Source organism: Varroa jacobsoni, unplaced genomic scaffold, assembly GCF_002532875.2.
Source record: "Varroa jacobsoni isolate VJ856 unplaced genomic scaffold, vjacob_1.0 scaffold_329, whole genome shotgun sequence".
In the NCBI taxonomy this organism is placed as follows: Eukaryota; Metazoa; Arthropoda; class Arachnida; order Mesostigmata; family Varroidae; genus Varroa; species Varroa jacobsoni.
In genome coordinates, this window is record NW_019213231.1 from 40,328 (window position 1) to 62,051 (window position 21,724).

At 37.3% G+C, this 21,724-nt stretch overlaps 3 protein-coding genes and 1 long non-coding RNA gene across 8 annotated transcripts; 2 read left to right on the forward strand and 2 right to left on the reverse strand.

The window, feature by feature from the left end:
* Window positions 1–911: 911 nt before the first annotated feature.
* Window positions 912–7,857, reverse strand: LOC111259405 (uncharacterized). Of its 3 annotated transcripts, none has more exons than XM_022831393.2 (5): window positions 7,345–7,857; window positions 6,540–6,737; window positions 5,164–5,625; window positions 4,327–4,479; window positions 912–3,601 (listed from the first exon to the last, which is right to left on the reverse strand). In XM_022831393.2, the coding sequence occupies exons 2-5, from the start codon at window positions 6,735–6,737 to the stop codon at window positions 1,325–1,327; spliced, it is 3,090 nt and encodes a 1,029-aa protein (XP_022687128.1). In that variant the 5' UTR covers window positions 7,345–7,857; the 3' UTR covers window positions 912–1,324. The 3 variants fall into 3 exon arrangements, with proteins under 3 accessions (XP_022687128.1, XP_086824009.1, XP_086824008.1); XM_086967883.1 differs by lacking the exon at window positions 7,345–7,857 and adding an exon at window positions 7,137–7,163 and having other exon boundaries at window positions 5,164–5,622; XM_086967882.1 differs by lacking the exon at window positions 7,345–7,857 and adding an exon at window positions 7,137–7,163.
* LOC147753640 (uncharacterized) lies at window positions 5,236–6,527 on the forward strand. The gene is made up of 3 exons (XR_015310578.1): window positions 5,236–5,316; window positions 5,683–5,725; window positions 6,250–6,527. It is a non-coding gene; the product is annotated as an uncharacterized LOC147753640 (long non-coding RNA).
* Window positions 7,858–8,669: 812 nt separating the features above from the next.
* RpS18 (ribosomal protein S18) lies at window positions 8,670–10,229 on the reverse strand. The gene is made up of 2 exons (XM_022831401.2): window positions 10,069–10,229; window positions 8,670–9,147 (listed from the first exon to the last, which is right to left on the reverse strand). The coding sequence occupies exons 1-2, from the start codon at window positions 10,168–10,170 to the stop codon at window positions 8,788–8,790; spliced, it is 462 nt and encodes a 153-aa protein (XP_022687136.1). The 5' UTR covers window positions 10,171–10,229; the 3' UTR covers window positions 8,670–8,787.
* Window positions 10,230–10,358: 129 nt separating this feature from the next.
* Window positions 10,359–19,389, forward strand: LOC111259408 (T-complex protein 11-like protein 1). Of its 3 annotated transcripts, none has more exons than XM_022831400.2 (6): window positions 10,359–10,636; window positions 14,850–15,033; window positions 15,513–15,615; window positions 16,312–16,457; window positions 16,724–17,184; window positions 17,337–19,389. In XM_022831400.2, exons 2-6 carry the CDS (start codon window positions 14,855–14,857, stop codon window positions 17,972–17,974), a joined length of 1,527 nt encoding a protein of 508 aa, XP_022687135.1. In that variant the 5' UTR covers window positions 10,359–10,636; window positions 14,850–14,854; the 3' UTR covers window positions 17,975–19,389. The 3 variants fall into 3 exon arrangements, with proteins under 3 accessions (XP_022687135.1, XP_022687134.1, XP_086824010.1); XM_022831399.2 differs by lacking the exon at window positions 10,359–10,636 and adding an exon at window positions 10,695–10,868; XM_086967884.1 differs by lacking the exon at window positions 10,359–10,636 and adding an exon at window positions 14,097–14,226.
* The last annotated feature ends 2,335 nt before the right edge of the window (window positions 19,390–21,724 follow it).

The following is a 21,724-nucleotide window of genomic DNA, read 5'->3' on the forward strand; positions in this document are numbered from 1 at the left end:
GTTCAAACTAAACAATAGCGCCATAATTGTAACTGGCAACTATATACAGTTATCACAGTTAGTAAGAGAAGCAAATAACGTGTACACTTTTACGTGATAAAACCTACAATGTTTTTCCTGTGCTTGTGATCCATGCTGGAGTTATCAATGTCTTCTCGCCAGTATATATATAGAGAGAGAGAGAGAGAGAGAGAGAGGAGCAATGATTATCTTTTGCCAGCCCAGATTCACTTTGAAGATTTCACCGTAACAATGACAGCCTATCCTTTCTAAAACAGGCATGCTCCTTTCATGCTGGTAATAAGCCTTCCTGTGTAATCTAGATACAACTCCAAAAGTATCACTTATTGAAATTATTTAAATGAAGTCCGCCAAATAAAAATGGATCTATCTCCCGTGTATCTTAAATTGAACAAGTTAAAAAACATTCTTTCACGACCTGCTTATTTTTTTCATAGAGTTTAATTAGAAACTGATTCGAGCTTCGTAACTCAAATTAAAGATTCGAACTAAAGAGTGCATATAAAATATGGTCGGACTCGCTTTGATCTATAAAGCAAAGCATGAGATTTTCAACATTCTTATACTTCACAAGATCGATGCCTGTTATAGTAGCGAAGGTGGACAATACTGCACTTTTTGAAAGCTCACCGAATTAGTTTACCTCTAAACTTACTTACCAATTGAACGTTTCTGAACAGACTAGTATATATCAAGTGTATTTCTCGTAGATATTCATTTGTAAGTATCCTAAAAGTTAACTATCATTTCTAGTTCAAATTAAAAAATCAAAAAATTATTTATGGAAAAACTGACCACACGGATCGAGAACTATAAAGAAAATATGCCCTCAAACATGATAGTATTTCAAATATCGCAACATTTTATTGTAATTAATTAAAAGCCGCAAGATGGTTCTCCGATATGGCATATTTATTTCATAGAAAGTTACAGTTTATGAAACAAGTAAATGTTTATCAAAAGTAGATTTTATTGCTGATTCTTATTCCAGCATTATTATAGAGATAGATTTGTACAATTTGACTACATATTCAACTTACAGTTCTTTTGCAGATGTAAAACATCAACAAATTTTCAGTTAAAACGGCCAACAGGCTAGTTACTGGCTTAAACAAGTTCCTTGTTATCCTTATATTATCGACAACTGGCAAAATCATTTCTTATTCCATTTCATTTTTGCGTACAAAACACTTTCTAAAATATGAAGATTAACCAGAGGCAAGGAGGTCATACCTTTGGTTTGAATTATCTTTCTTAAGATTCATTCAGCAAACCAGAGGTTTTATTCGTAGATAATTTACCTCTACAAGGGTAATTTGCCTCTAATATAACTTTTATAAAGCCTTAATAAAGGCCAGTCGATCTCTTCAGGAAGTTGTTCCTTTATATTGCTCAACGTGGCATTTTCACCCAACTGAGCCCAGATGTCTTTCACCAATAGGCATTGGTCGCGGTCAAATCCAAGCCGTTCTACGTTTATAGACACCCCATTAGCCACACAGTCAGCAAGATGCCCAAAGACTGTACTAGGCTTCAATCCTAGCTGATTCGCAATTTCTGACAGCCCATAATTTTGTGAGAAAAGCATGAATGACCGAATCGCATTTTGAGGAACATCTGATGGAATCTCGGACAAAGTCAGCGTTTTTGCGGTATCTTTAAATGTGCTAACTTCATTAACTGAACAGAACTCTTTCACAGCATCTACAATCGGTTGACCAAACTTTTTGGCCTTATTTCCGGACACCCCTGGCAGTTCTTGCAATTCAGTAAGGGTTTTCGGACAATTCTCTGATACCACTGACAATATTTTATTATCAAAAATACTAGGCGCTGGACAGTCATTATCTGTAGCCAGATCGTTACGGATATTTACAAGGCGGTCGTATAATGACTTTTGGCGAGGGTCCATGATAGAAATAGTATTGGCAACTCGTCGCTCCATAATCGGTGTATTAGAGGAACTAGCAGCAAATACAGAGGTGCTACTTATAGGTCGGCCTCTCCTTTCCTCCAAAGCCTTGCGCATTGGCTGATTAGCAACTAGCAAGAGTTTTTTGTTGCTATTCAACCACTCATGTGCCTTCTGAGTCAAGCTTACGACTGTGAGTACATTTGTAAAGAACTTGTTAGAGTTAGGGCCGAAAAATTTTTTTGAGGCTGCATTATTAACTTTAGCCGTAGTCTCACTAATGAAGCCTTCTGATATGAGCATAGTTCCAAGGGCCTTCCAATATTCCTGAGATTTATTCTCACCGGAACCGTACGATTGTTTTTCCTTCATCCAGTCTTTGACTCTAACACTTTTGCTGCCACTCAAATGAAGCACAACTAAACCCAACCCAGATTTCTCACCGAGTTGTCGGATAGCTTTCAGCATCAATGTGGCGTCCGTTGTAAAATCATTTTTGAGCGTGTTTAACTTAGAACTGCCAGAAGATCTCTTTAAATCGATATCGCAGTTATCACAGCACATTGGCTTTATTTGCATCATTGAGGATTCCGAATAACTGAAATGTGATATAAGGGCCTTCCTGCGACACTTGGACGTTTCAAGATAGGTCTGCATCTGTGAGATCATATCACTTTTATATTGTAGAAATTTTGAATCCTTGATGTCAGCAAGCCACCTTCGAGATGCCGTTAAATCCGCAGGCTTCCAGAATACGTGGCAATACGACTGTGCGCCATCGCGACCTGCTCGGCCAACCTCTTGGTAGTAGCTTTCAATGTCTTTTGGGGCTCCGTAATGAATAACCCTCCGAACGTCTGCCTTATCGATTCCCATCCCGAATGCCACCGTTGCAACAATTACGGACATCCGTCCCAGGGAAAAGGCTTCATGGACTTTCCTCCTCTTTGCGGAGCTCATACCAGCGTGGTAAGCGATTGCGTCGATATTATTCTGACGCAGAAAACGACATGTGTTTTCTGTCGATTCTCTTGTGGGACAATACACAACCGTTGTTTCGTCAAAACTTGTTAGCCGTAGCAGATCGTTCTCAGGTGTAGTTCGTGGCCGGACCTCTAAAAAAATATTTGGTCTGTCAAACTGGGTAACAGTGATCCACGGTTGAACAAGATTTAGCGACTGCTCAATATCGGACTGCACTCGTGCGGTAGCGGTAGCAGTTAATGCCATAAATGGAATTCTCTTAAGTTTCTTTCGGACGGCGCCAAGATCACGATATGCCGTGCGAAAATCATGTCCCCATTGTGACACACAATGAGCCTCATCGATGGCCACCAGACAGACCCCGACAGAGTCGTGCAATCTGGATATAAAATCAGTTCGTTCTGAAATATATTCGGGAGTAACGTACAAAAGGCGATATTTTCCCTGGAACAATCCTTCTTCAATGAAATCTTTTTCTGTTTGGTTTGACCCAAGGAATGCAGCTAAAATGTCCTGTTGCTCCAGCGCCCGTACCTGGTCCTCCATCAGCGATATCAACGGAGAAATTACGACAGCCAATTTCTTAAGATAAACTGGCGGAAACTGAAAACAGAGCGACTTTCCAGATCCCGTCGCCATGATCACGATGTTGTCTTTGTGATCTGTCAAAACAGAATAAATTACCTGAAGTAGAAACAAGACAAAAGAATAACTATTACATTTTAGCTACTAGATATTTGTGTTACGGCGTTTTGGACAAATTTTTCGCAGTGAGATCAGAACAAGGAATGAGCAATCGATCGAGCTTTCTTCATTAATTTACATAGTTCAAGCTGAAAAAGGATTATAAAAATCAATTTCCTTATTGGTTGTATAGTATGCACAGGTTGTATAGTATGTTGGTCAAAATAGTGTTATGAGAACTCTGAAAGTCTGACCTGCGCGTCGGATCTACTAATATAATTATGCAACAGTAATTCATTGAGCGACTTATGTGCAGTTCGTACTAATGCGAAATTTGTTTAAAGATCCAGGGCATTTATGATCGCTGTTAGTTACCTTACCACTCTTTTAAAAGTAGCTTGCTTCTTATATGTATCGAATAATTCATTTTTTGCGCATCATTAGCAAATACGTTGTAAGCTACTAAAACAGAGATAAACACTTAAAAATAATGCTTTATAAAGGAGCATTATTATTTTATTTATTGGAGAACTACGCTGCTCAGGCTAATCTAAGGGACATACATCTATACGTGTAAGCTCAACTAAAAATATCTTCACTGCTTATTATACTATACAGTGTAAGTAGGATGGTACAATTTTTGACCGCTTTTGCCTAAATATTATATGTTCACGAAATGTTAATAATTATTATAGCTAAGCGCCTCGTTTCAAAGCTTACTGTACCTTCCATTGAGCGTCTCTGAACTCATCATGGCCGAAGTGCTTTTTAAGCGTTTCAATATGCATTTTTCGAGGGGGTACCACTCCTTCAATATCATTGCATTTACGAAGATCCTCTGGCTGTTGTTCACTTTTAAAGATCTGCGATCTTTCCGCCTGAATAATTACGTACGTCGAGCATAACAAACAAATCTATAAAAAAACACGCAACTTACGTTTGCAGATTACATCAACACTCTTTGAAAGTTGAAAACATCATCTTGGCTGCAAAGTTGATAAATCACTTTAAGCTCAGTATATATAAAGCATATATATGTAAAGAATTCATTTTTCATTCTGTTTACCGCAAGATTATTCATTACAAATTTCTTTTAAGGAGTATAATAGGGCGAATTTCGACTGACGCTTGAATGCAGAATTGTTGAAGTTATATATTCATTCATATAAGTTATAAAAAAAATATACTTTATCGGGTTTAATCATGCGAACACATGTCCTGTATTCTGCTGTAATTATACTGAATGATTCAAATTTTTTTAAATATTATTATGATGCCATACCCTGCATATTCTAATTACAAAAGAATCCTTTCAAAGTTTTATCAGATTTTTGGTTCTATGAGCGACCATAGGCAACCCGTACGCTTTAGCTAGAAAGCCAGTGGGAGAAAATTTGTACGTTTCCTCAAACTCCAACATGTACAACAAGTACACAAATGGCGTATTTACCAATTACCGTAATTACTGAAGGACAATCAACTCGTTTCCTTTGGATTTTCTTGCGTCAGTGCAATGCATCTATGTGCTGAAAGTGTATGCTTATACATATGAAAAATCTTACTTCATCACAGATTGCGTTGAGTTCATCGTCGTTAAACTCGCAGTCCTCACTACTATTACCGTCATCGTTGCCGTTGTTCTCTTCTCTATCCTCCTTCCTGTCATCATCGTCACCACGTATTCTGCCACTACGCAAGTCATTATCATTTTCAAGGTTAGTTTTCGGCAGCCGTTGGTTCTCTCTGAACTGTTTGTTTTTCATTGCCGACCTAACATTGCTGTCATAAGCAATCGCTGTCCCGGGTTCTCCTTCTACCGTTGATGAGGACTGTTTCTCTATGCTTTGGATTGCCCCTATTTGGTCCAGCCGTACCTTTTTTAACTTATTGCTGCTGCTAGTATAGTTATGTTTTAGCAGCAGTTCATCATCGTCATCACTTCCGACAAACACCTCACTTGTACGCTTTGATCTGCCGACACAGATATTTGAAGCTTTACTTTCTTGCACTGCGCCTGCGACCTTCTAAGGTTAAAGCAGAAACAAAAATAAACACTACTTTTTTATTGACTTTATTTTCAGAAGTCTTTTTCCTGAAAATCGCCGCCTAGCCTTGTAAACAATGGTATGTCAATACCGATAATTTGAATATATATCTATACTGCAACGATCCGTCCATCAGATGAAATATGTCACTAGTATTAGGAAAACAACAACTCGACAATATGTGAACATTATTATTATACTTCTAATCGACATGTTATGTGCTAAAATATGTTTCATTTTGAGCTGACCTTGTATAAAGCAAAAAAGATCTAACTATTCTCATCAGCTTTTGTTTACTTCCAAATCTATCGACCGGGCCCAACTTACCTCCTGCCTCATTTATAAAAGTATTTTGCCGTGAGACTTTGCAAAAAAAAAAAGCTCTAAGAGGAAGTGGAATATTCCGATTAAACAAAGACTCATTCACATATTTATTGACGTGTTCTCGCAAATCAAGAGGATTTAATGTTTTCTGCATTGAAAGTGATAATGGTCCTCCGATAACATTTTTCGTACCTACGGATATTGGCAGCTATTTGTCATATTTTTCTCCTTGCTTTGATAGATAAAAGGGTAACGTTACTGCTATTCCAATGGTTACAGTCTGACCATACCTATACATGCCAAGACGTGGTCGCTGTTGAAGAATCGATTTGGAGCTATTGGAAATTAGTCAAATACGAAGATATAGGATCGGCCGGCAGTCTCTAAATGTGAACGAATCAACTTGTGCAAAGTAAAAGGCAAGATTCTGTTCAAACGATGGTTTTCAGGTGAAACTATGCTTATAGTTAGGTAACTCCCAACCGGTATACGTTTCTATGTGAACTTTATTCATATTTATGCATGCGGCTGTATTGTAAGCAAAGCTTTGAATACATCCAAATATGTACCTGTGTCGGGGTAGAGACGCCTTCAAAATTGAAAATTTCCTCTTTAGCACTTTTCAATAAGTCCTTTGCCTGTTGAAGTAATTTAAGTACTTGAGGCGGCTTATTCCTCTCACATTTTTCCACTGTCTTATGAAGCGAATGAAGTAGTGTTTCAATGTCCTTAAGCAGACTGCGGACCGTTGAGGTTTCTGACGACATCTAGTAACGAAAATACGAAAAGACTATTCTCAACATTATTGGCTAAGAAAATCAAACTCTCTTGTTATAAGTTAATGCTCTGATTACGCTTACAACTAAAGGTACTGAGAAAAGAACAAAATTATGAACGTTAACGACATTTGTTGTATATATTGCATTTAGAGCCCTTTGAAGCTCTGTGTGTTTTCAATATTGAAAGTTACTTTTTTCCGCAATAAAGAATGTGTCATTGCTCACGGAAATAATCTCTTCTGATATGTTGCTATAACCACAAATGGTCCCCTTGGAAACACTATTCTAAAAACAATTTTCGCAAGTTGGTGTAGATCCTTATTAATCGTAAATATTATTAAAAAAAAGCAACGTTAATATTATTATCTAGACTTTGTGTAAATATACCATTTTTGGCATACTCTCGAATGCCTAAAGTGATTCTCAGTTCACAGCTCTGGAGTCTCATTGAATACTAGTAGTAGGCGTAAACATTTATTTGAGACAATCAAGCAATTTAGCCATCTTATCAATTGAACTCAAACAACACCATGGTCTTTAGCATATTCTTTTTAACACATATGATTAAATACTTCATGCATCATTTTTATCAGACCTTTGATAGTTTCCTTAAGGCTCGTCACAATAAAACACGGATCGTTAATAGAAACTACGAAATGGTACTCCTTAGGCCTATACCCATTATATGGGCTAGTTTCACTTTTGCGCGCACATACTTTCGCTCTATTATTTTTTTGCGAGCTTCCGTTCGTTGTTTGTTGTTATTCTTTTGACGTTTATCTCCGTTTATGCGAGAGCCAAACAAGGGTTCGTCTGCTTAGACGGCGCCAAGCCCATCGAAGTCTATATGATAAAACCCCGCTAACAAAAATTTATTGAACATCCAAGACTGTTACAAAACATTATTATTGGAAATATATGATTATAAATGATCAGCACTGTATAGCATCACGTTTCATTTTTTCAATACGTAAATGTATTAAAAGATTATTGCTTCCTTCCAGCAACAAACATCATTTGTTCACATTGTTAATACGTGCTTCTATAATCCCATGGTAGGTATAAGTAGAGTAAGAGTAAAAGTAGTTATTTCAGATCACTAGGATAAAAGATAAATTAAGTTTCATACTCGATTGCAGTACTTAATACAATCTACTTGTAAAGAAACAACCCAACACCACACGACTGGTGCATTTGTGGCATTTTAGTTTGCCTTTTTCTACCGCCAAGTGATAACTTAATCTCACTAGTCATTTGATGGTGCCACCCGGCGATAAGAAATATATCAGATATTTTAGATTTAAATCCAACTTGTTTTAACTGTTAGGTTGATCTCTTACCTCTATACTGTGATAGTGTGCTTACTGTATTTCCACCTTTTACGTTTCAACCCCAAATGCGGCATTTTTAATCTTTCACCCAGTTAGGTTGACGAATACTTGCTGGGTTAGTTAACGTATTTCATTTTACACACACAACCAATTATGTATCGATATCAACCGATATCATATACTGTGTCGTGTTCGGTAAAATAACTATGATATACACTATTTTCTACATTAATTTTGCGTAATTAAGGTTTTTTCATATTCATACTATACTCATGAAAATCGATAGCTCAGTTAACTGCCCCACTATACATGTTATAGGTACCTACTTCACTTATCTTTATTGTTATGATACTGTATATATCAAAATAAACGTGACTTAGAAGACAAGGGTAAACTTCGTCTGTTCTAAACTATCTTACATATCTAAATTAAGTTACGTTAAGAAATTGAGCCAATTGCAGATATAGATAACCGTATATAACAAAGGATATTAACAAGAACGTAGTTAATGCTAGAAAAAGACGCCAAGAGACGATCTAGCCCTATCGTTCTACGGATTTGTTTTTTAAACGATACCTAAATAAATACATTTTTTTAGTAAAAGGACTTTATTATTTTTAATCTGCAGTACTTGCAATTCGCCCACGCAAGTGACACACAGGCACAATGTCATCCGATTTCTCGTGAGGCAGCAGATGTTTTTACGATTAACCCTTCTTCTTGGAGACACCCACGGTGCGTCCGCGACGACCAGTGGTTTTCGTGTGCTGACCGCGCACTCTCAGGCCCCAAAAATGACGAAGACCACGGTGGGCACGGATCTTTTTCAGCCTTTCGAGATCCTCGCGAAGTTTGGAGTCGAGATTGTTAGAGACGACCTGTGAATATTTGCCATCGGCAATATCCTTTTGTCTGTTCAAAAACCAATCGGCAATCTTAAATTGACGAGGATTATTCAGGATGGTAATGATGGCATTCACTTCCTGTTCCGACAGCTCACCTGCGCGTTTGTTCAAGTCAATGTCGGCCTTTTTGCAGACGATATTGGCGAACCGACGGCCCACACCCTACACGAACAACAGATAATTTAGTTTATTCCAGAATTTGACGCAACAAAATCTAATGGTAATAAATTAGCTACGACATTCCTTGTGATGGTAGAACTTCTTAATGGTAATAAAACCAAACGCTTAGCAGTGCACAGAAATTTAAGGCAGATAGACAGAGCGCAGTGTTATAATAATACGGACAATCGAATTTGTACAACCAGATGATTTCACAAACTTTTGGATTTCAAGTCTAATAGTGTTAAACATTTTTGCAACATGTTTCAAACTGCTAGGATAATTTCTATTGGGGTGTTCGCAAAGGAGCACATTGTTAGACTAGCATATCTGACTTTATCGACTTCAGTAACTTGTATAGATTTATCTCCGAAATTTTGAGGTTTATAACAAACAGTCAGATAGCACCGTTCTCCGCCATACATTTGATGCCTACAGCAAAACCAATGTTACAGAATGCCATTGACGTGTTGTATTCGCATAAGGTAAATCAGTTGTTCATACGTAGTGAAAAGAACGCATCGAGCTATGAGACATCTAGAGGTCTCTACTTGATGCCAATACAACTTCGATGGTCGTGAAATGGCACCAGTATGAAGAACGACCGATTTTTGTCCGGTAATTACCCAACAATTTTTACATAAGCCAAAGACACTTTCGCAGTATCAACCACATCACTAAATATAGCGTGGCGACGGCCGCGTGGGTTAAGTGAGCCACGACCGATGAATTCGACCTGCTCCCCCACGATAGTTTACTCACGTATATTTTGAATCACGTCTGCGTTTGACACACACCATATAACGTTCACTAACAGAATACACAAAAAAATACATCACTGAACTGAACGAATAAGCTCCGATTTGCGGTTCAATATACACATAATCTCATCTAACTTTTTGTATATTTTTGATTGAAGTTTACCTTAATTGATGTGAGGGCATACATGACCTTCGTTTGACCATCAATATTTGTGTTAAGAACACGAAGGATGTGTTGAAACTTTTCCGGAACTACGAGACTCATCGTGGACACGTGCTCACACCATAAGGCCCAACGAGAAAAGAATCACAGCACAGATGAAGACAGGCTTCGTATATTTGTGGAGGGGGCGGGCGGTCCGAAAGGCTAAGCCCGCGAAATTTTGAAAAATGTTCCAGGCAAAGCGGCCACGACGAGGGAAAAGGGAGCGGGTTAGAGAAGAACCTCATAAAAAACAACAACAGCAACAGCAACAACAACAAAAGCAAGTGGTGGTGTTGCTACTGCGGCAATGCTCCTTGTTACTAGGCGTTTATGTGTGTGTGTGTGTGTGTATATGGCTGTCCTTCGGCAAATCGAGCGCTTCTCCCGTTGACTGGCGCTTTTGCCAAACCGTGCAAGCGTCGAGGCCAATAATTCATGTTGTGGTGTTACCTTCTCGTACAATTTAGTGGAAAATAGGACCATATTTGTGGATATTTAACGTACAATCTACGACTATAAAATATTAGTGAGTATACATGACGTGAATTAACCTCACACAGAGAAAGAAAAAAGATCATGGTTCCCATCATTCCTGATCGTCTGACATGGGTGCCTCCATTCCGTCCATTGAAGTGAATTATGACTACATGTCGTCACAATGTCATTGAACATCGGAACTTTCACGCGGAATTCGATGAACTGCCGCCATTTATGACAGTTTCGCAACATAGTACAGTCTATGACGACCAGGGAAAACTGTAATGTTCGAAATAATGTTCACATCATATCTCTTTAATAGTTTGACTTTGAAGTTCGACCGTATAAACAACATAATTACATTTTAGGAATCGATGGACCATGCGCGAGTGAAATCGTGACTATCATCGATGTTAGTTTTAGTAGGATCAAATAAGGAAGTTCCTTTATTACTGAAGTACAGCACCTCATAGCAGCGCTTTTACACGTAAATGATGTGACTAACAAATGCATTACGAATTTTTTTACAAATGTCAATTCGAGTGCTTTGGATCCATAAGGAGGTATACGTGAACGAAAAGAAAGCGAATTATATATTTCGAATAATTTGTAAAAAGGTTCAAAGTATATCAGAATAAACAAAAGAATATAATTTCTCTCGAGAACAAGGCAATTGATATTCAAAGTAAATTAACCCTAATGAGGCGCGGACACTGCACGTATAGGAGTTATTGAATATTTGGGCTTATATTTTTAGGCAAGAACTGCAAATTCGTATTTTCATTGGATTCAACGTTACTGTGTGCTGCCTGTTGCAGGCGCGCGGTGGTTGCGCTAAAACGTTGGCTTTATAGGATTTATTTTTAGCACTCACTGACTTGCGACAACTTAAACAGCATAACATTACGATAAATTGGACTTTCTACATAATATCTGACCTATTTTTACTGTACTGACGTTAGGTTACTTTTACCATGATGTATCATATCCTAGCCAAGTCTTTGTCAATAACTCTAGCATCTTAAGACGGCTAATAAAAATACCGGCTGGATTAGCGTAATATCTGAAACTCCGCCAATAAATCTTTTCTTTATTTTTTTAGTATTAAGAACTGCTGCAGTTTTACGCAAATGATGAATATATTGCTTATTACTATCTGCAAAGGGCAACACTGAACTTAGTTTTAACCATAAGCCAACAAAAATGACGAAAAAAAACAACCGTTCAAAGAACCCTGCTTTCCGTATGTCTGCTATTGTAAGATATTTTTCAAAATTGAATAGATTAGACTTCTCTACTTAGTGATAAAAGAATCATAAAATATCAGGTAGCCTATAATATTTATACCGTAAGTTAATTGAAGCGTATTTAAGTGTTTTTGGTGTTTACATGACAAGCTTGAATTTTTCCTGTAATGTTGTCCATATGCGGAGCATTCATTACAATGGGATAAACAAATGTGAAATGCTCTCTCGGAAGTTCATAAAGTATTGGCGAATGCCTTTTGACATTTGTTCTATTCGTTATAACCAAATTTCGTGGTCAGACCAAAAACTTATGTCAATGTTTTTTTTTTTGTGAAATCGTACACCTTTCATGCACACTTTTACTACAAAATATCAAGTGTGATTAAGAGAACGATAGCTTGGTCTACCTCTTGGTATATTCAATGACGTGCTAGTCTCACCTAATACAAATCTATGAACATACTAATATGCGCTTGATGTGGGCACTAAGTGATAGTTTCAAATTATAAATTCTTAAGAAGACATAGTCTGCCGTTTAAAAGAAAGTTCAACGTTAAAGATAAAATTGTCCCGTTGAGTTGACATTTGGGGCAAGCCACTTCCAACAAAAGATGAAGATGTTACGTCCTTTAACTACATTGAACGGAAATTAACATCAGCAGTAAAATCTTTTCCCATATAAGACCAAGAGGTAAATTTAAAAAATATTGATTAACTTGCTTGAAAGAAATTTATTCAACCTTCGGCCTATCCTTCGCCACCGGGACCTTCCTGAAAACTTTCGAGTAAATAATGCTATTAACAGGGCTAATGATCAAAAAGGCGTTCGCAAAATTTGTTGGGCACTTCAACAGAAATAAAGCGACTGGTATATATATGGTATATATACCATATATATACCAGTCGGTATATATATGCATATAACGATGTATTCATTTTGGTTAAAGTGTCATGCCATTATGTTACTTATTGAAGTGAGCCAATTTGGCAGCTGACAGTGATTACTTTGTCTAAAACCTTCAAATCTACCGCGTTTTTGGCCCTACTTATAAAGCGCTTTTAGACTCAGAATTCTTGTACGAAAAAAGTATAGAAGTGTTTTCTAATGGACTGTAAAGAACTGGGTTGTTTGTATGAACCGAAGGTGAATGGTGATGTATATATATTCCAGCGTATGTTACGCGTATGTATTATATATTATTTTTTGCGTTGATGAATCTGTTCTTGGAGAGACCGAAGACAATTTGCTATCTTCTAGCAACGAGATCAAATATAGTTGACCTCGAAATTATTTCTAAACCAGAGGTCGAAGAGAGTTTGCTTTTACCTTCACACGATGAGGAAAGCGGCCTGGCAAAAAACAGGGAACTGAGTGAAATTACTGCAGTATTCGAGATAGTTAACTGGTCATTGTGTTAAGAAGCTTACTGCTCTAAGCTTTCCATTTTCCGATGTACTTCACATGTTACCCACTTTAAATATCGACCCAATTAATGCAGATAACTGCATCTCCCGTAATCCATGGTAGCTTTCGCTCACCGTCATTATGAAGGCTTATAAGCAAGGTTTAAACCATTTGTGGTTTCTACTCCGCTACAGTTGTTTACGATTTTGCTTAAGAAAAGGTGTTTTATCTTTAATTAAACCGTCTTTCTAAATGATGCTACACTAGAAACTCGGGTTGAACCGACAATGCTTAACTACTTATTACGTCTGCTAGGATTGAAAAATAACAATTTATGCCAACCATTCATAAATGGCAGGTTCAACCATACCAGTCATACATTGCGTTGTAGTTCAAAGTAATAGTATTGATGATTATGATAGAATTTTGAATTGAATGAATGTTTGATGGATGAAAGAATGAATATTTGACTGTTACAAGTTAACTCATCATGAACAAAAAAAATCTGCGATGAATAGCAATTTCCTTATGTATTTTTTATTCAAATCGTTTTTTAAATGTATTATTTGTGTGTAACTAATATCTACATGTCATAGTGCAAAAGATAATCGGCGTAACGTTCAAAGCATTGATAGCGTGTTGCCAAAGCCCAAGCAGATAACGCTGTTGAACTCAATTTTATAAAATTATTCATTAAACACAACGACAATATTATTATACCCTTAACTCGCTGGGTGTCGACATCAGCGACGAAGCGTGAATTCAATCGGTAAAGAATTCAATTTACTCTAGTGTTGTGACCGGTTTTTTGTTTTATGAAAAAATGAATAGTGATGCAAACGTAAGAGCACGTCATATTTCACCGGCAAAGAATGGACCGTTGTTATAGTCGGCAAAGGAAGTTTCTGTTGATTGTAGGTCAGCTATATCACAAAAAAAACTTGATATCAATAAGAGTGCATACTACTACTGTATGCAGAACTATCGGTACATTTTCTGCTGTTTGCCTAATAGTAATCATCGCTATTTTACTGCTTTTATTGAGACGTTTGCTCCACTACCGCTCAGTTCCGCTCTAGCAGCAAAGGCAATGACTCGATTCGATTGGTTTAGCAAACGTCTTTCGTCAGATTAGTACAAAGGCGTTTGTCTGTTGCTGGCAACATGTCAAAGCTGACGTCATTGTCTGAATGATTTTTCCATATAATAATAGAACGGGTACTGTGCTATACAGTTCGTATACAACAGCCATGTTAGTAATTTTATAATAATCGATACTGAATAAGAAAAGCTTATAGCCATGTGCTTTATATATAATAAAGAGAACATTTGTGAGTTCAAGGGTGTAAGCTGAGGCCTTTTTTCAACCACCAAAACTTTGTTATGTAACCTCAGTGCGCTTCCTTATTCAGTCACCCTAAATATGTCTCACTGAATTTTAATTAAAGAAGCCTTTGCTGTTTGATTGTTTGTCGTTAAAGAAGTTGGTTTCAAAAAAATACAATCTGGTTCAAGGTCAAATGACAGATAGATTCAGTTTTCTCATTATCTGTTGATAAATTTCCAATAGTTTTGTTTCAGTTATATTTGGATTCTTTCCCCGGTTTCAGATAATATGGATGAAAAGGAAAAAACTGGAGGGGGACGAACTCGTCAGCTATCGGAAGGTTCTGATGGGAGTGAACTTAAACGGACACGTTCAAGTGACGAACCTATTGATTCTAGTAGTGGACCATATGGGCGTCCTGAGTCACCGTTACCATCCACTGCCGACGTCGCCGCTTCGCCACCCAGGTAAGAACGACAACAGCAGTCATTTATCCTATATATAACGTCTATTGGCGGAAATACACTACCTTTTCGATTCTCTAGAGTTCTGAAATATTGGATTTATCCTTTTTTCAAAAGTTATAAAATCGTACTTATTAATCTCTCAGCATAAGCATTATTTTTGTTAACAGTTTCGGTAACAGTGAAGCCAAACGGTTGTCTTAGGCAGAGTATTACTTACTACGCTGTTCAAAAAGTTTTACAACTTTGAAATTCCCGGGAGAATTTTTGAGGACGACAGTTAAAAAAAAACCGAGAATAACAATTTTTGAGAAAATTGCCCCGATATTTTGTTGCTACAGTCAAGTCTCGGTGACTGATCCTAGGGGTACGGAATGTTGTATTTCATAATCATTTTTTTCTATGGGGTGCATAACTATCATCCAATCGTAAACAAAGTCAATTTATATTGCTTTTGGTGATTTACATTTGCATATTTACAGATTTGTCAACATGGACAAGCTCGTGGAGACAGTGCGCCAAGAAGCCGAGAGAATGCGGCTTGCACACGAGATTGCTGTCAATGCAGATTTTAAATTAGAGCAGGTATTAAAAAAACGGCTTTATTGCAAATATTGCTTCATGGCTTTGAGAAACAGTTGCGAAACTACTAGAACCCAAATCCTTCGTGCGTCAGTCCAGTTATTGATATCAATTTCTCGTTATCAGTGCAAACAATCATAAAACCAATTGTCAATCGATAAAATAAAATAAATAGTCTCGTTTATCTCTGCGGGACTCTTTATCAGGCTTTAATTTTAGTTGCATGCTTCGAGCTTAGCCTGTGAGTTCAAATCACTACTTCGTGTTTCACAGTGCACACATGTGTTTATTAGGCGACACTATGTTTGCCTGTTTTGCAACCAACTTGTGCATTGTTAGGGAAGCGGCAAGTTGAAAAACGGGACCAGCAGGTCCAGTCTGGTAGTTGAGGCAAGCAAACTTGACACCGGGCTTAGATGAGAAGCTTGAATAGAGGCAGCGGAAGACAGGAAGACTATGCACTTGAAAAAACAACTGGGCAGAGCTGCCCGTAGCCAAATCGACTCATGAGGATCTTTTGGTTATAATAATTGGAACGCTTTACATATAGCGATGTACCATCTACTGGCTACTGAGGATTCATGACAATGGAAGTCGATCTTGTGATAAATATATATATACTATTATTAATCAGTATATAGGGAGACATAGAGGTAAACCCTAAAGAACAGTGTTGTATGTCATTTCAATCTATTTCAGCGTAAGGATTTGCCTGGGGGAACTAACAGTGCCTATGCTGCTATTCACCAAAATATGCTAAAAGCCTACTGGGACATTATCCAAGAAGATATTTGCAAGGATCCACCAGTTCTCGATATGGTACTCAAGCTTTGTGCGGATATCAGGTAGTTAAGTGTTATATTATAACATTCATCGAATATCCATTTTATAATTATAATATAAAATTATTTTTTAGTCAAAAAGGGGGCCGCCCACACAAAGTATAGTTGGTGCATGTGCCTTTATTCACAGAAGAAGCTTTTGCGTCTGTAATAAGCCGCTGATACTTGAAAATGCTAAAGGCTAATAGTTCGAACCAATCTGGATGATTCTTTTCATCATGATCAAAAAAAGGGTGCTTTGAATAATTGAAACATTACAACTATTCTAGGCAAATGCTGCTAGAACTGCTACTACCTCATCAAAACGCGATGCGTGGTAAAATCGAGGATTTATTTGATATCGATCTAGTGAAGCAGCGTTGCGAACAAGCAAAAAGTATTGAGCCTCTTCGCGAGCATGGTCCAGCGGTGCTCGACGCTATGCAACAATTGTGTTGTCCTATGCGTGATGAAGAAATTCAAGCATTGCGACAAATCGACGACACGATACAACTCTTTCAGGGCATCATTCGCGTATTAGAAGAGATGAAACTCGACTTTGCCAACTTCCTTATCAAACAAATAAGACCATTAGTTAAAGAGACGATCCAGGATTATGAGAAAGAGAAAATGAGAGAGATCGAAGGTGCACAGAAGGTGTTGGGTGTAGAGGATCCCCTTGTTAACACTAAGGCGTGGCTACAGCGAGCGTTTAACGACCTGTATTCTGTAAATCATCAAAAACCATCAGGTAAATATAAAAAAAATATCAAAGCAAGGATGATATGTTAGACATTAATAAAAAGTTTCCGGATCACCGTCTCCATAAACTTGACTCAACGCAATGACATGACAACGTAAGTTTCTACCAATTAATCTAATAGATCCTTTTTAAAAATCCAGGCGGCGCCACTCTGCTGCAAGGCTACATGCAGCTAGTATTCCAGAATCAGTATCTGAATGAGGAGTGGGAACTTCCTGAATCGCTCTTATTAGATCGAGATCGGATTTTGAAGCTTCAACAGGCGTATATCATTGTTACGATTGCTTCGGCGGTCATCATTATAACACAAAGCTATGTACCATCAGCGTTAGTTGCATCGGCAGAATTTAAACGCCGCCTTAAAGAGGCCTGCATCGCCGTTTTAAAGGACGTACAGTGCACTTGTGAGTCGGATGTTCGCGACGCTTTGCAGGATCTTGCCAATAAAATTGTCCAAGATGTTCAGCGTGAAACGAATGGCTTAGCACTGGCAGATGGACGTGAGGCGCTCGTCCATGGTCAATTGACAGAGTTGGCTAATGTCGACCATCCTGTACGTAATGTTGTATATGGTAGAGTGGTAGCTTTTGTGACGGCAATGGTTAAGGCAGGAGGCGGGAAAGACGTCAAGGTTCCTCCGGGTCTATCCGCTCTCGAAACTGAACTAACCAAGCTAGCAGCGGACTTTATTCAAATAATTTCCTTAAATCGAGCCACTCATGCAGAAAAATACAACGCGATTTTAACTGATATCTATGATGCAAAGATTGTAAACTAGCACTTACTGAATGTACAGCAACTAACTAATAGGTTAATTTATGCTCAATATTTTATACGGTTGATCGCGTTCAAACAAATTTGAAGACTGTATGAAGAAAAAAGTAAAATTAATCGATAAGTTGCTATTGAGATATTGTTATTTTTATAGATATTATTTCATTGTAGCGATTCTTTAAGCCACGTTGGCGCGTGATTTGTTGTTGTAGTGCCGTGCGGCAGATCATCTGTTCAATATAAGCCCGGCTTCTATATTTAAATATTTTTATAATAGCATCAACAGAAGGATTTAGTATATCAATGGTCACGTGTAACGCCATTTTGCGATTCATTGCTATTGCAATAAACTTTATTTATTATTAAAACATTTCTGGTGTTCACACTGGACAATATAAGGAATGATACAATTTGGTGAAGTATTGGTGGTCGACATAAATCCTTTAAAATATATTGTTTAAAAAATTAATTACGCTTGTATCCTTAATATATATTATTGCAAGTTTACCGTGGATTAGGCGCTTTTTCTTATTAAGACTATTTGTGTGATGAAAACAAATTTATAAAAATTAATCGTTCAAGTATATTTTGTAATTAAGGTAAAAGGGCGCACTACAGCTTAGGTTAGCACTAGTAGATTAAGTGAAAAGTTTTCCAGAGTTAAAAACGGAGTGGCAGTAGTAGACTTAGTGGCTAAGAGCAGAGAGTGAAAAAAAAAAATAAATAAAAAAATAATAACAAAGAGCAACAAATATTTCCGTATTGAGAAATCACATATTGCGAAAATGCACACATCTGATCCTTTATTCGATAGGCAGTTGTTGTGCAACCTTTGCGCATATTGTCACTACCTTGATTATGTTTGGATGTTTGGTCTTCTACTCTGTTTTATTTGGGTGTTGCGGCCTATTTGCGACAAATATGAATTTCTCTATAGTATTAATTTTTGATCTTCTACCTTTCGTAACTAACATACGACACGTTAATTCTCAATAAAGAATGTATAACCAATAAGCGCTATTACTTTATATTTGGCCGCTTATTTATTCATTTACTTTATTTGTCTTATAGTTTCCTTAAACAGTGCATTATTCCTTCGCTATTTACGCTGAAAGTTGAATTTTTCGGAAACAGTTTGCGGAAACAGGTACGTTCAATGGATTAGAATCACGATCTTGTTTTCAGTTCCCTGGATAATTTGGTTGAATTCAATAATCATCAAGAAATCCTTAGCTATGATTAAATTACTATGTAATGATGATTGATAAATTCCCATTGGTGTATAGGCCCGGAAAAATTATTGCCTTCCGACAATGTCTACAAGCTTCTGTTTTTCGCTCCAGCATTATTCCTCACGAAGTACAAATATTAAATGTTGAAAGAATTGTAACTCGAGAATAAATACACCATTTATTATTAGATCGCGTTCGAATCACTCGGACGTTTCGCCGCTTTATTTATTGTCAAAAGAGAGACTAGAGGCATAATGTTATTATGCTGCTATATATATATTTAGCCATAATATTGTCCATGTTATTATTGTTTAATATATGTTGTACTCGTATGTACGATGTGTTATTTAACCTTTCATGTTAATTTGTCTGTTTTGTTTCGTAGGTTTCGTGGTTTATTGTTCCTCATGTTTCCCTTTCCGCATAGTATTCATATCAATTAGCTTTAGTATATAAATTACTGCTAAATAGTAATGGCGTTGCCCCTATTGATAGAGACAAATGATACGCAAAGGATAATGTTGTTTTGTTTTATTTACAAGTATCGTATCTTCACTGTCCATATACTTGTCAAATATTGACTGTTCGTGGGCTGGGAGGGGTCGCAAATGTTGAGGCATCTTTACCAGACAACGCCGCTGCTTTATGGACTGGAGGACACAAACGACCTCAAGCCGCTGCGTAATGCCGCCTGACGCCACTCCTTTATGTATTCATGCTAATCCTGTACTTACTCTGCCACTCCGTGGCAGTGTTTGTGACTCTCGAAAGCAGCCGACCCCACTTGTATCAGTTGAAGAGAGCTACACAGTACTACGGCGTGTACCAAACTATAGAATAGATCAAACGGCAAAATTGTTTACAATTAACCTACCAATTGCATAGATAGTTTAAATACTTAACAAAATTACAAATTCAAATGAAACTTAAAGTATCTGTTCTTTTCGGGTAAGGCAACGTAATAAAATTATTAGGCATTCACCAAATTGATACTATATTGTGTATATATCGATTATAGTATAAAAGGTAGATATAATAGACAGATTTGTTAACAAAATGTCCCGACTGTCCTTGGCAATGTCTGAATTCATGGGAACCCTTCTTGTTTATACATCTGAATATCTAAGAAACCATGAAGCGTAAAATCGGTTCATGAACAAGCTCCAGTTTGGCTGTGTTCATTCAAACACTGCTTTGTTTTTAGTGGAGCCGACAACTGAGTGTATGCCACTGCACGGCAGTAATTCATTTTAAGTTCCTACAGAGTATACGGATCCTTCCTAAGTTGAAAAAGCATTACTCCTTATGCATTAGCGTAGGGCTCCCCGTTCCGCTTGATATTATAAAGAACCAGCACAAACTGGACGATAGGCCACTACTAACAGGTGAACAGAGGTGAAAGCTACTTAGGAGCCGCGTATTTCATTTAGTATAGTTCTGCTTTTCAAATTATTATATCGCAAATATTTTCACAGGAACCGTTAGTAATATAGAATATTCTAATTATATTTGAACGACGCGCTAAAGGTTCTACTGTACCGCAGTTATACAGTCCGCCTTGTATATATATATATCGCGTTGCACTTTGAGTAGATTGAAGTCGGGATGCCACGCGAATCATTTTGTCAGTAAGGTTGACTTTAAGCCATTTCTCCTCTTCTATTCACCACGAAACTCAGTAAATAGCCTTTCTAGAGAGACGATTAGCGTCAGTTAGTTTACCTGCGCATATGAAAGGATTATTCTAAGAATGAAACATCTTGCTTTGTCAGTATCGGCTACCAACTATTGAATGAGCTAACACTTTATCAAAAAAGTTAATATGTTGTAGCGTTCTGCGCACGTTTTTCAATTAAACTTATTCTTTTCTACTTTTCCAATCGCAGGTGTTAGTCTTCAGTGTTAATTTCACCATCCGTTCATGCATGACGCAGTGAGTCGCAACAAGATGCCATATGTCGTTTTTTTACATTTACCGTAATACTATATGGATTACGCAATTCTATGATAACGCCAGCGACGCGTAGAAGTAATTTTCATCGGACTGGTGAAACAGATGAATTGTACCCTTTTAAAAATTGAAAATAAGATTGTAGCAATACATTCTACCTATTACTACCACTAATTTTCATATTGGCTTTATCACCATGAAGCGGCCTAGTATTAATCGATTTATTTATCGATTTCATACCTCGGTTTTTCTTTTTTATACACTAATGTGAAATAGGTACGGTCGTCTATCAAGATAAGATGAGGGACGCACTTTTCTGGCACTATTATTAGGGAAGTAGTTGTTTTCATAATAATCATTATATATTTCTTGGTCACAAAAGTCATTCGTTCATCGCTTTTTTACTTATGTTCTATGCATATCCTTCAACTCTTGTATTAATTATTATTCCTATTATTACATTACTTATTTGACACGGATTGGCATATCGTTTCCCGTTCTTCGGGCCCTGTCTTAAAGGCTTCTTGTGATGGCGGTGATGATAGCGATTCAGACAACTGAAATCATCGGC

Bases quoted from the DNA above. Each gene is read 5' to 3' on its own strand.
- RpS18 (XM_022831401.2), bottom strand. From the start codon at position 10,170: ATGAGTCTCGTAGTTCCGGAAAAGTTTCAACACATCCTTCGTGTTCTT. The intron at 9,148-10,068 runs GTAAACTTCAAT...TTGTTCGTGTAG, and splicing joins ATGCCCTCACATCAATTAAG to GGTGTGGGCCGTCGGTTCGC.
- LOC111259405 (XM_086967882.1), bottom strand. The intron at 4,480-5,163 runs GTAAGATTTTTC...GTAATTATTCAG, and splicing joins TCAACGCAATCTGTGATGAA to GCGGAAAGATCGCAGATCTT. The intron at 3,602-4,326 runs GTACAGTAAGCT...TTTCTACTTCAG, and splicing joins TCAGAGACGCTCAATGGAAG to GTAATTTATTCTGTTTTGAC.
- LOC111259408 (XM_086967884.1), top strand. From the start codon at position 14,112: ATGGACCGTTGTTATAGTCGGCAAAGGAAGTTTCTGTTGATTGTAGGT. The intron at 14,227-14,849 runs GTACATTTTCTG...CCCCGGTTTCAG, and splicing joins TACTGTATGCAGAACTATCG to ATAATATGGATGAAAAGGAA. The intron at 16,458-16,723 runs GTAGTTAAGTGT...CAACTATTCTAG, and splicing joins AAGCTTTGTGCGGATATCAG to GCAAATGCTGCTAGAACTGC.